At 43.4% G+C, this 13846-nt stretch overlaps 1 protein-coding gene across 8 annotated transcripts in view; it reads right to left on the minus strand.

Annotated features, from left to right (window-relative positions):
• Positions 1-13846, minus strand: part of ARHGAP17 (Rho GTPase activating protein 17) — a 42432-nt gene that overhangs the window by 6154 nt on the left and 22432 nt on the right. For 7 of the 8 annotated variants that reach the window (XM_064673448.1, XM_064673449.1, XM_064673451.1 and 4 more), the window contains exons 3-18: positions 12493-12597; positions 11571-11647; positions 10378-10489; positions 10104-10180; positions 9703-9814; positions 8887-8955; positions 8648-8729; positions 6470-6597; positions 5970-6081; positions 5311-5392; positions 4781-4861; positions 4001-4114; positions 3571-3662; positions 3286-3442; positions 1804-2028; positions 292-455 (exon numbers count right to left, since the gene is read on the minus strand). In XM_064673448.1, the coding sequence (XP_064529518.1) occupies positions 292-455; positions 1804-2028; positions 3286-3442; positions 3571-3662; positions 4001-4114; positions 4781-4861; positions 5311-5392; positions 5970-6081; positions 6470-6597; positions 8648-8729; positions 8887-8955; positions 9703-9814; positions 10104-10180; positions 10378-10489; positions 11571-11647; positions 12493-12597 (1789 nt within the window). The remainder of the gene's footprint in view (positions 1-291; positions 456-1803; positions 2029-3285; positions 3443-3570; positions 3663-4000; positions 4115-4780; positions 4862-5310; positions 5393-5969; positions 6082-6469; positions 6598-8647; positions 8730-8886; positions 8956-9702; positions 9815-10103; positions 10181-10377; positions 10490-11570; positions 11648-12492; positions 12598-13846) is intronic. The other variant, XM_064673456.1, reaches the window with a different exon arrangement.

Here is a 13846-nt window from a genome sequence, read left to right on the forward strand (position 1 = left end):
TCATAATACAGTGGTGTATTATCAAGTGCAGTAGGAAACTACAGAAGTGTGCACACATTTACTAATCAACAGCCTTTGAGAGAGTTTGTTAAACAGCACTGGTGACACCCCTACCAATGTTCAAAGAGTGCAGAAGTCACAGAGGCTTTATGGCCAGGCCTCAGTGACACGCCAGCAGATCAACCCGCTGTCTCTAATAAGGGCAGAGATACTAATAAAGTTACTTTAGTAGCACTCTTGCAGTACATCAAGAGCTGGTACACAGTGGCTTGAAAGGCAATAAAAACCCACCTCTCCTCAGCGCATGGGGACTGGGCCCTGCCGTGTTCTGGGGCTGGGTCACACCGAGCTGGCTGCTGCTGCTCCCTGCCTGGCCCGGGGCAGTGCCCGCGTGGCCCCCGTTCCTCACCGGGGGAGGAGTGGCTGCAGACGTGCTGTCCTTGGATTTTGAGGTACTGAAAATTAAAAGTCCTGCATTAGAAGATGATGATAACATGCCTTGCCCAGCTCAGCTGCACCTGTTCTGTTTTCATCACAAACTGTGCTACAGGTCAGATATCAGCAAACAGTTTTCATAGAAAGGGTTGTAAAGCATTGGAAGGGATTGCCCAGGGCAGTGGTGGAGTCCCCATCCCTGGAAGTGTTCAAAAAATGTGTGGATGTAGCTTGAGGACATGGTTTAGTGGTGAACATGGTTGTGGGTGCTGGCTGATGGTTGGACTTGCTGATCGTCACTCATCTCTTTATATTTACAGTCACCTGCAGCAATTTAGTCCTCAAAAGGAGTAACTTCCAGTCACATCTACTGGCACCTTTCAATCCTCATTTCTCCAAATGCTGTTAATAAAGTGAAAGTACTCGAACAGAGTCTGTGCAGATCTTAAGTGCAGTTTTCGGACACTACCCCCGAGGTTTCGTTTTAGCTGCCTCTGCCACAAAATCTCTGTGGAGGAAGTACTGGTCTGCAGGGGATTTCCATGAGTTGCTTCTGTAAATTTGTCACCTGAGAACAAGCTTTATGCAAAAGTCAGTGCTGCATCCAACTCCACAGTGGGGCTTCACCCCCAGGTGCCGAGGTCGACATCTGGAAGCACCACAGGCTTTACATGTGGTTTGTTGCACCTCTCAGACCACAGAAGTACTGAAAGCAAAGTGCTGCTTTCACCTCCCATGGAAGGCAGGCTCAGGTTACTGCAACTAGCCTTGGAGTCCAGGTATATTCACCCTGGGGACATGACAGCATAGCTTCCATAGTAATTAAATAGCACAAAACAGTACTTGTCCGAAAGAAACTAATACTGAAATATGACAGACTGACTTCCAGTTTTCTAGCAAGGAAGTCTGGTTATCACTAACACTTGCTACAGACAAATAAACAAACAAAACAAGAGACAATATCCAGATAACATGTGTAAGAAACAACAAACAAGACCAACGGGTATTGCCACTGGTAGGTTTTGTTCTTTCAGCAGCAAACTGATATCGCCCTGTGTGCACACCTCTGGAGTATAACCGGGGAAGGTCAATGTGGGAAGCAGAAGTGGAGTCTTTTTTTCCCCCAAGAATTCCATTATCCTAGAAAATGAATTCAGGACATTCAGGACTACATACGTTATTTTAAAAGACCAGTTCTGGAAGCATGGCAGGAGAGCTCCTGCACAGTGTTGCTGCCCAGGCCTGAAGGGTTCACCCCTGACAAAGCACAGCCCAGGTGGAAGAGGTTGCAGAGCAGACACAGGGGACACATCCGTTTGCTGCTGGAGCTGCCTGCCAAGCCACTGCAGCAGAAGCTGTGCCTCTTACCTGCCATCCTCAGGGCCTTGAGCTTGGGATTCTGCTGAGGCAGCAGAGAGAGCAAGCCCAGCCCCCCCGGGGGTGCAGTCAGCCCCCGCAGCCGGCGGGTGCTGCTCGGGCCCGGCCGGCTCGGTGGGCGGCAGCGGGGGCTGGAAGGCCGGGGATGTGTGCTTTCTGTTTACAGTGCCACATCTCCGAGGGTTCCCAGGGAAGTCCAGAACCTTCACACCAAAGCTACAGAGAGAAGAGAGAGTGAACACACCACGCAGCCAACACCAGGCACTGCAGCAACAGGACACGGGATGTTACACCCCCCAGACAAACCCCCGGCGCTCAGCATGCAAAGCAGCAACAAGGAAAGCCTTCACTGGCTGCAGAACACCACAATGTTAAAGCTTCCACTGGCTGCACAACACCAGGAATGTTAAGACATGCAACAGGATTTGGCTTATCCACACAGAGGGATAAGCTAAACACAAGTGAACAAACTACTCCATTACATTTGAAGACAAACACTGATGACAATGAGGTCAAAGCACTCAGAGTTTCACATGTAAATACAGACATTTCCTTGCACACCAGAGTAGTTCCTCACTGAATGTATTCTGCCACATGAATTTTGTTTCTGTTACCCACTAAGTTGCAGTACAGATTCAAAAAAAGCTACTGGATGTAGGCTGTGATTTGGGGGTTGGATTGAGATGATCTTTATGGCCACTTCCAACCCAAATCATTCTATGATTCTATTTGTGTTTCAAGGACAACTACAAATAAATAGACCCCAACTCTAACAGATTTTAGAATGCATACAGCACATTCATTCTAGAATTTAATTTTATTCTTGTGTTAAAGACTGAATCTTGAACTGATTTTCTTCTTCCTTGTGAGTGCTGACAAATTTGCATGTGGCTGGCCATAGCTAACAGGTAACAACTTAACATTTGCATCAACAGCTAAAAACAAAACAGCACATCACTTGAATATCCATGATGAGTGATAATAATGAACATTACACTACATGTTATATGGGAAACAGCACGTTTTACTGGTATTTTTTAGCATTCTACTGCTTGCTGTGGCAATACTGTACCATCATCAACTCAGAAGTCTTATCATGAAGGCACCAGGTAACACCACCTCAGCTTATGGGCTTTGAAAGAGAAGCCATGGAATATCAGAAGTTAGAGACTGAGAGATGCTACTACAAACACTTCTGTTGCAGTGAATTTTAGACCCCCCAAATCTGTGCTGGGAAAATGGTAACTGGGAGCAGCAATATCTGCTTGGGATTTACCATGCATGGAGTGTAATGGAAGTAACAGTACGTTACCTTTGAACCATCCTCAGGCTGCAACAACATGAAATAAATCACTATTGTTATCTACAGTATTTCCATTAAATTCCTCTCCTGAGACCAATAAAAGTGTGTCTCATTAAAGCCTCCTCAGGAGAGGGCTAATAATTGACACCTAATCTGTGAATAACACCTACCTTTCCTTCTTCAGCAAATCCCCTTCCATCACAGTCATGCTGACAGGCCTCTTCCTTTCCAGTGTCCCACATTCATAGTCATTCCCAGTGTGTGACAAGTGATTGGAATTAACAGCAGGAACTGCCACAAATGCCCCAGACACATTGAAATCTTCATCTAGAGGAGAGACAGACAGAATACATCCTAAGACACGCAGATGCCAAATGGTGCCTCACTGCAAAAGCTACTGGAGGTTTACCTGTGCAGAGTAATATAAAATTCTTTCAACTATGGCAGGAATTTACCTCCAGGGAAGAACCACTCTGCATGCTGAATAATTGGCTCAATAACTGCTACCACATGGACTGAAGTTGCTGCTGCCATTTCAGCAAGGGATCTGCAGGAGAGATTTGGAGAACACTTTATACAGAGTTCTATCACAGTAAGAAAACTAAAAATTCCTATTACCTAAATGACAACTTATGCTAAGCATGATGGATTGACTCCTCAGTACCACATAAAGAGCAACTGTGCTGAACTCTGGACTATTCAGTAACATCCACAGCTTTTGAAAACACCCCCAAAGTGCTTCGTGCCTAAAACAGCCTGGAGGGCACAGGCTGAAAGAACACCTGAAATATTTTTTAGGTATGCAGTCTGTTGTTGTGAATAGTCTACAAGATTTAAAACAAAGCTTGATGAAGTTCTGTTGTGTAGCTTTCCTAAAGAACTCACCCTTCATTCTTTGCCCATAACAAGTTGGGGCCCAGGACTATGGCGATGTTGCTGGGAGTCATTTTGTTAACGTCGCTGTTCTGTGCAAGCTTGGCTAAAAATTTGATTAAATACCTAAAAAAAGGAAAGAAATCATTAAACAGCAGAAACTAAGAGCATTTCTTGTTGAAAGCAAGTAAATAAAAACTCAAGAACTTGTAACAACATCTCCCAACAACACAGAAGCGAGATGAGCAGCCTTGGGCTTGGCACCTGGCCCTAAGCTTCTACTCATCAATCATTAAAGTTCAACTGGGTAGCCATGAAAGCAGCTCTCACCTTAGCAAAATGAAGCTAGAGAACTATTATATTTTCTGAGAAAAACATTTAGATTCAGCTAGTTTCATGTCCTGTAATGGAACTTCCAAGCTTCTGGGACTCACTGGAGTTGGTTTTATTCCAATTCATTCCCAAAAGGCAAAACCAAAAGGAAAAATGAGTTGTTTAAGATAAATCCCCGTGATTTCTAAGACTGGCAAATACAAAGAAGAGCACAGAATGACCCTTAAGTATTAGGGTTCCGTGCATCACTATTTCCTGACAGTCAATAGTGAATTAACCTGACTGAAAAATTTACCATCACCTCTCCATACAGACTGCTGGATAAAATAAGATGCATTTTTATAAGTCTCACTGAATCTGGCCATGAAAAACACCCCTAGATCTGAGTTTTGGTTAATCAGCTTTGAGAAGCAGTAACTCAGCATCAAAGCAGCTGAGCTAACAGATGTTCACACATACCTGAAGTTAACACGATAATGCTCAGGTAACCTGTTACAAATTCTCCATAACTCCTGGAGCTTCTTATCCTGGTCCTGAATACTGAAAGGAAAATAAACTCCATTATATCTTATTTTCAGATCAGCAATTTCTTGTTTCTGGAGTGACAAAGAGATGATGGTGTAACCCTCCATTTATGCCAAATAAATGCACTGTTTTGGACTCAGTAAGCTCAGTAACCTGCCAGTCAGATCCCTGAATTATCTCTACCTGCAACGAAATAAAACTGCTTGGGCATCAACAGTGTGCAACCAGCAGTCTGAAGCAGCCCTTATGGTTAAACAAAAAGTAGATATTTCACCACATTTTGTATAATTAGGATTACGAACCATAAAATTTAAAATAATTTGTTACACAAAACACCTGTTAAAGCAGAAATAGGAAAAGCAACTGTGTGAGCTTGGTTGTTTCTTTCGGATTCATCTATGAAGAACCAAATTTGATAAAATATGCAGCATGTTTTCCTCTCCAGCTATTTTTAGCATGCTCACCTTGCAGCCTGTGTCCATTCCTCATACAAGCTGTAGGTCATCAGAGGTTCTGGCAGCTCCCGCAAATAGGATTTCAAGGCACCTGCAATGCAGACAAGAACAGGTTGGCTCCTCAGCCACTGCCTTCAGACTCAGTTCAAATTCTGCCCTCAGATTTGCAGTTTTATCTGTGCAATAGGTCCCAAGTAGCAGGGAAACAGTGGGAATACCCAACACTTCCACAGTGTAGCTGCTCAAATCCTAACACAAAAGGTCTGTCAGTAATTACTGTAATTTAACAGAAACATGTGTTCTAAAACTGTGAATCACCTCATCAGAGCAAAGAACTTCTGAAGACCTTCTGAAAGGTGTACACATGGCTCTAATCTCCCTTGATCACATTAACACTCTTGTCATGAGAGGAAATGTGACCCTTGGGTTATGCCGATCACCTGAATTTTACACGCTGCTGTCACACAGACAGGATACCCCAGTGTGCTGAGCCTGGGCACCCTACTGTGTCAAACTGTGCAACAAAGGGAACTTTCAGTTTATTTTCCCTCCTGTTTTATCTGCAGAGACTGACATCTCACACTGCAGCAGGTCAGCAATTAAATTAACAGCGCAAAGCTGTGTTGGATCAGTTTCCAGCTGGTTTTGACTCAGAACATTCACAACACCTGCAACAGCGTGGGGGTCGGAGTAGAACTCGTCCAGCTGGGAAGTTGAACAGTCCAGGGCAGCTTTCAGCTTTTTTAACTTGGAGGCTCCAGCAGCAATTCTGAATAAGCCCTGCATCATAAAAATAACATTAACTGACTGGTAACAACACATTGGCACAAGCACAGAACAGCAGAAGTTTTGTAACAGCCTCTTTCAGAACATTTCAGGTTTGGTGTCTTCACCTGACAGTGTTACAGCCCTAATGTGTCATGTTACTGTAACCTGACCATGTTTTAGTTCCCTCTCACCCTTGGCCCATCCCTGATTTTCACTGTATGTGAATTCATCTCAAAGATACTTTAACCAGTGCTCAAGGTTATTCTGTTGCAAAACATTTATCATTTACATTAATGAACAAATTACTTCAGCTACGTATTAACAAGCACAGACATCAGTCCAGGAGCCCGACTGGACTCTTTTTCCCATCCTTCCTGGCATGCCACCTGGAATTACCCACCTCCTCTCTCATCCCCGTTTCCAGAAGCATCATCACACAGGCTTCAATAGGGACTGCGATTTCCCGCCCGCTGCGCTTGAGATGCTCTTCTAATGGAGTTCCAAAAGCTGGCTTTTCAGTCCATTTGTCTAGTTGGAGAGTATCAAAACACTGAGCAGAATATCTACCAAACCCTTAAATTACAGCCCAGGCAAGAAGAGAAGAAAGCCTCTAGTACAGCAGAGAAAATTCAGACTAGAGCAGGAGTTTTACAGCCCTTGATTGGTAAAGTTCCTTGTATCATGAGGAAAGGGAAAATGAAGCTGCTGGTGGTCAAGAAAAAAATACTTCTGCATCTTTCTGGGTGGAATATCACATACAAATCCTGTGTATAACTGGAACTATAAATAAAGCTCAACACAAGTGCCAGCACACAGCTGCACGTTCCAGTTGCATTGATTTGGCTTCAAACTGGAAGAATCTGAGAACAATTTTGTCCAGATTGCATGACCTGGGCTGATTTTCATTTTAACTGTATAAAAGGTGAATAAAAACTGAGCTGTTAATACAGAGTTTATTCCTGAAATGTGATTCCTGAAATCAGCAACTTATAATGAATATTAACAGCCCCAGTGTCTCACATCAGAACCACCATGGTGACAGCCCAGCATTGTAATGCACAAATTTTCAATTCAATTCCTTACTTGTTGTTTAACTCAAATTGATAAAGGTTTCTCCAAATTGAACACGAGTTTATTCTTTCCTACAATTTACTTTTTCACCCATTTCTACTGTTTTAACTGAAAAAAATGCAGATGTAAAAGGTTATTGTTAGTATATATGCGTTATTTCTTTTATATGGAAAAAAGGCCAAGAAAGACAAAAACTTCAGAGGACTTGAAAGAGTGCTCTGAAGATACAAAGTGTTTCTGCAAAAGACTTAATTCACCCTTTTTCTTTATAAAACCACATCACCCACTTCCCTCCTAAGGCTTCAATCCCTCTCATTCATTAACACGCCATGAGATGCACATGGCATTTCCCAAGTGTTGCAAGTTACAGCAAAAATTAGGAAAAGAGACCTCAGTACTTGTTCAAAGTCACAGTAAGTCTCAGCCCCCAACCCTGGAAGTGTCCAAAGCCAGGTTGGACAGGACTTGGAGCAACCTGGGATAGTGGAAGGTGTTCCTGCCCATGGCAGGGGGTGGAACGAGATGAGTTTAAGGTCCCTTTCAACCCCAAACATCCCAGGATTCTGTGATTCCAATTTCCACTGCAGCTAGAAACACAACTGAGGTAATTCCCTACCCCGGCTGCTGGAGCACCCTCCCACCATGGCCCCCAGCCCACCTTCCAGCATGATGCTCCTATTTATTTATGCATTAAATGGTTCAGCTTTTACAACCTGCCTGTGACCCACAACTGAAGATACTGAGCCTTGCTCAGATCAGATTATATTTTTCTTGGACTTTGTTCACTTGTTTCTCCAAGGCACTTAGAAAATTCAGGGCCAGCACAGTCAGTTTTTAGGAGAGCAGTTTCCAAAACACATGGTGCATCTTCATCCCAAATCCTCAGTGACACACCTTAAGCTCTTACTGACAGCAGGAAGCTTTGCAGCAGTTCCATTTCCTCTTAGGGAAGAAGTGAAGCTCTATAATATCCTTTTTTAAACTGCTGATAATCAGCACAAGAACCTAAACCCTCCATTTTCCAGCATAAAGTGCATGCCAGGAAAGAGGATTGCACAAAATGAGGGGGGAAAAAAAAAAAAAATCAAGCTCCTTAAATACATGGAGTTTTCCTGATAATCCCTGGTAATCATTCAAGAACCAAGGACCCCTAATATGTTCCTAAATCACAATGACACTTTCATTGGCCTAAAAAGCCAGGTATGAATCAGCAAAAGGGCACATGATAACAAGGAAGAAGTGTAAGCAAATAGAAAAATCCTTCCTTTACCCTCCTATCAGAGGTATCAGAGAGATCCTTCATATTTTATTAGTGTGTTAAATATGGCTGGAGAACTCCAGAGAACACGAAGATGGAATTATGCTTGGGAATGTAAAATTGTTAAGTAGATCAAAATGGCCTTATTAAATCAGTGTGCATGCAAGAGAATCAAGATAAAGGAGGAGAATATTGTGCATAGGTGGCACAGGCAAGGAGAAGCATCAGCCAGAGCACAGGTTACTTTACCTTGATGGGCTTGAATTTCGGGGAGGACCTTTTCTATGACTGCTAATGCTTTTCTATGGTAATCTGCTTGTGCTTCTAATAACTGAGAACAGAAGCCACATTTTAAAAACAAAAAGAGCATTAGCTTCTGATGAGCACATAAGACAAGACTAGAAGGTTTAGCACTCAAAATGTCATCTTTGAGAACTGAGTGTCTGTGCACAGATGTGCTGAGTCAGAGTCATACTGAAAATACTCACCATAACAAAACATCGAGCATATTCCCCTTCTTTGGACACAAAGCTGTACATGTCTGCTGCAAGCTGATCCTTTGGGAAAGACAAGAATGCAAAATAGTACATCAAATTTACAGAGGCATTTCAAATTACACAGACAGACAGATTTCCCCATGTTTACTTTGCCTGCAGTAAGTTTGAACTGTCAATTCAAGCACTGCAGGAAGCAGAAATGCACTTGCTCTGCTACATGTATTCCTCAAGCAAAGTGAATTCAAAATGCTTAACTCTTTTATACAGCAAAGCAGTTGCCCACTTCAGTCAACAACTGGACTGAATGGCAATATGATATTTATGGCATTCAAAGACAAGGACTAATAAAAGCGGGTTCGGTCCCCAGCTCAGCTGCAGCATAATGAAGTATTTGCCAACTGAGAAGTGACACTGAATGTGAGCTGCTCAGAGCTGTAACAGTCACAGTGTTCCTTGGATGGCACAGCTTGAATTTCATCCAGGAAGCTCCCACTGCACGGCTGCTCCACGGCTTGGAGCACCCAGCACCCTGACATTCATCAAGGCTGGGACACAGTTCCTCCTCAGAACTGCCTCAGACTGAAACAGAAAACAATGTAAAATACCCAACTTAAAAAGTCCCCGGAGTTCCTCATTAAATTAAAGCAATTCAGAGATCAGCTGGCACTAAAATACCCTTAAGACAAACAGTTGAACAGCCACATGATTTGCAGCTGCAGCACTCAGGCGGTTTAAGGCTGAAGCAGCAGCTCCGATCGCTGCTCCTGCTCATGGGAGATGTGGGAAGGACACTCCTCCTGTCCATACCTTGCACTGCTCCACTTTATTTCCAGCTTCATCCATCTCTTCCTTAAGAGATTCTATTTTCGAAGGATGCACTTGGAAATTTGTTCCTGAAGTCTTGTGGGCTTGGTTGTATCTGTGGAAGAAAAGCGGAACACTGAGGTGAACTGGAAAGGAAAAGAATTTCCAACATTTTCCCAACTATATATAGGCATATAAGAGCTCCAAGACCTTGATTCTGTTTGGATCTAGTAGTCATGGGTTCTTTATAGGTGCAACTTAAACGTAAGTTTGTCTTTTCTCACCTAAGCACTACCTGCACACAATAGCCTTTCAAAAGCAAGTACCAGATCAGATGCCATGAGATGCCAACAAAGAAGTTCACATGACTAGAAAAGCACCCAGTAATTAAAATTCTTTCTTACCTTCCCCTTGCAGAATCCCAGTCCAGCACCAGCTTTGCAAGCTGCTTCCTCTGCTTCTGAATGTTCGGGATCTCTGTCTAAAACGAGAATTTGAGGCTTACATAGATTTTTAAATTGTGCATTGCAGTAAACTCCATGTTGTAGCCCTCACATCCACTTTCCACCACACAGGGCTCCTTAAACCAGTTTTATTCTTAGCAATGAGAGAAACCCCTTCTGCTCAGTGTATCCACAAATCCAGATGTATTTCTTCAGTCAGGCTGAGGTGACTCACCTCTGTTAACAGGCACAGTGGATCTAGAACTTCTCTCTCAATCTGTACTTCATGCTGAGAGAGCTCCATTGCCAGTTTATTCTCTGCATCCCCACAGGTATCCAGCATTTTCCTTTAAGAATTACAGGAAATTGTCAAGTGAGTTACTATTGACTGAAGAAGAAAGATTCAGACCAGAGCAGTGGGGGCCCTTCTGGGAAGCTTTGTGCTGTACAGAGCAAATTATCACTCACTGGCATAAACCCAAACACTCTGTGCTGTCAGGGACAAACCTGGGACAGGCAAGGAGTGTGATTAAACCTGTCTCTTTTAAAATTCCTGAGCCATGACAACATTTTGGAGGCTTTAAGACATCCAGGTGATTATACCAGCCCTAAAGGCACAGAAGTCAGTATTTATTTCCAAGCCCATCCTTCCATCTCACCAGATGCAGGAAAATTGCTCAATGCAGTATTTGATTTTCTCCTAAGCCCTTTTAATGTGAAAGTCTTAACACCCTAATGCCAAGCAACCCCATATGTAACAGTCTCAGGCTCCAAACCCATGATCTGACCTTTATTTTAAGATTGTTCTAAGGAAAAGCAGTATTCCCTAGGGGTTTTATCCACATTCACATCTCCTGCAGTGGCTCACAAATACGTACACAAAGGTTTTTAAGGTCATTCTACCATGACCATCAGCAATGAGGAAACCCACTTGCTCTAGGAATTCAGAATATTTGTTTCAGCCACTTTCCTGTAAATTGCAAATAACCACTTTGCCAGGATAGTTAAACTGGGATTATTTTAAACTAGAAGCCATTAATGCAAATTGGCATTAAGTCATTAAATCAAACCTGCAGAATGCAGTTCATAATATAATAAAAATGCAGTTTCATTGTAGAATACACTACATTTTAAACTTCAAATGGAGATAATAATTCAGCTAATCCACCAGGATAAAAGCCATTTTCAAAAGCTTTTATGATAGCAGAGAATCGGAATCCTCTGGAATGCAATTCAGCCTAAAACTTGCCCCCAAATCATTCCAGAAAAACTGCTTGCTCACTGTTTCTCCCTTTGGATTAGAGAAGGAATCTGGGAATATTAAGTTTCATTACATTGAAACCAGGCTTTGTGCACCCAGAGTCTCTAATTAGAGCCCTGCAGGCAATAAAATGTCAGACTGCAAGTCAAAGGAAGGCAAACACTTACCCCAGCAGAGTTTCATCACTCAGCTGGACAGATCCTTCTTGCATATTTTGAGCCAGAGCTGTTAGAGGAAGTTTTTTCTGTGGAACAGAAGGAACAGTGCTTAGCTTAGTGCTAGTCACTCTTTCCAGCTTTCCCAGTACATCCCCTCTAAGCTCTTCTCCTCTTCCATATGGTTTCTATTACACACACACGCAGCTCATTCTTGGACTTGAAGAAAATGCCAAGTCACAGAAAGTTTCAAGCCTTGAGACTCCTGTTCTCTGACACTCTGAAGAACACTTTCTTTTCAGTCTTAGCTGGAATGACTGGCCCAAAACTTATCTCAACTACTGCCAAAGAGAGATAAACAGCTTTAACTTGAGATTTAAGGAACCAGCTTGCCACATCTCTCTCCCAGAGATTCTGTGTGCCCCTGCTTTCAGGTCTCTGTTACTCAGTAAAAGGAGAAAACTTGAATGTTCATTATTTCTGGTTCTAACGCTTTAAGAAAAACTACCTATGGCTTTCCTAAAGAGGGGTAGAAATCAAATGTGCACAGGAAAACATTTACAGTCAACTGGAGGTGTCAGTGCCCAAAAGGCAGTTCTAAACATGAGGGGTTTGATCAGAGCTGCAGAGTAGCTGCTCTTAGCTGGGTCTCCTGAAAGCTCTGAGCGCTCAGGGGACTGCAGAGATAAGTGAGTGCCCTGACACTGCCAAGGTATTCCAAGGCTGTGCTGTTTGGCTTGCATGGGGCATTGCAGCTGGTATTTCACCAATGCCCACACGTGAGCTGACTGGGCACAGTTCTCCTCCCCTGGCTCATGTGGGGCAGAGCAGCCCAGCTGTACCTCAGGGCCAGCCCTCGCCAGCCCAGCCTGGGCAGCCAGCCCAGCCTAGGCAGCCAGGCCCTGGGCAGCCAGGCCCTGGGTGCTGCACTCACGTGTCTCTTGTCGGGGTCTGTGCCATGCTGGCCCTGCAGACAGGCGATCAGGCGCTTCTGGGCCAGGTGGCACACGGACCTCACGGCGTCCAGACGCCTCTCGATCTGGTGGGCCCGAGGGGGGCGGAGGAGGAAGAGAAAACCAAACAGAAAACAGAAGTTATTTCCCTGGCCTCAGCAGAAAACCTTCCCCCCGCACCGCACTCCGCTCCGGGTTGCATTTTTCTCAAATTCTCCAGCTCACAATTCAGCTGCTCAGCAGAAGTGCCCGACAGCAAAAATGCTTGGACAGAGATTTAAATTGTTTTTTTCCTCAGTGGCAAAGCAGTTCAGTCAGAGCTCACAGCACTGCAGAGCGGGAGAAAACATTGCCCCTGCTTGTCGCCTCAGCCAAAGGAATCAGGCTGACACTTGCCATCGGAGATGAATGGCACACACAGGTATCTAAGACACTAATTTAGGGGGAAAACTCGGTTTTTCACTGTGACCTTGTAAAGGAGGTGTTGAAGACATGTCTGACAGCTCATTCACAGTGTGAACTGTACTCTAGGCTTCCTCCTGCATGTCCTTCCCTGGCTGTTAACTACAAGGACAAAGCTCCTACATGATGAGCAATACAGTATTTTCAGGGAGAGATTAATGGGATTCAAAAGGGATGTGAAATTAAAATTTCAAAGCACAAACAAGAGTTCTATTTATCAATATATAATTCATACATGGCTTAATACACAGCCAGTGAATATGACAAATATATACATGGTAAACTGTTCTTTTAAGGGATTTTAAGTAAAGAATTTGGACTATTTTATTTCAAAGAACATCAAAAGCAAACAAAGTGATGAGCAGTGGGACAGAACTGCCCATGGCACCGAGCCTCTGTGCACAGCACCCAAAGAATGCTGTTTATCTGCATTTTGATGACTCACCAAGAATAACAGGAGGCCCTTTGGAATGGATTCTATTTAAAAAGCAAGGAAAAAGAAGTAGATTTCATCTGTAGAAATAATCTGAACAGATTCCAGTTTTTGATACAGCTCTAAAATTACTTCAGTTATATTTTCAGGAGGCAAGATGAATCCACGCTGAAGTGCTCAAAAAGCTCAGTAAAAATCCATAAGAGTAAAATAAGGTGCAGAGAAACTGCTCAGGGACTGCTCTGAAAGCACAAGGCTTTTATTTACAGAGCATGGAGCAACAACTTCAAAATTAAGTCCAGGTAAAAAACAGTCCATATGGAGATACATGAAAAAGAAGATCTTGTTTGTGGTGTACTGTTGTGTTATCTTCAAACTAAATGCCTGAATTCTAGAATGGTTTGGGTTGGAAGGGACCTTAAAGCTCATCCAGTCCCACC

The sequence above is a fragment of the Pseudopipra pipra genome, chromosome 16 (assembly GCF_036250125.1).
Source record: "Pseudopipra pipra isolate bDixPip1 chromosome 16, bDixPip1.hap1, whole genome shotgun sequence".
Taxonomy (NCBI): Eukaryota; Metazoa; Chordata; class Aves; order Passeriformes; family Pipridae; genus Pseudopipra; species Pseudopipra pipra.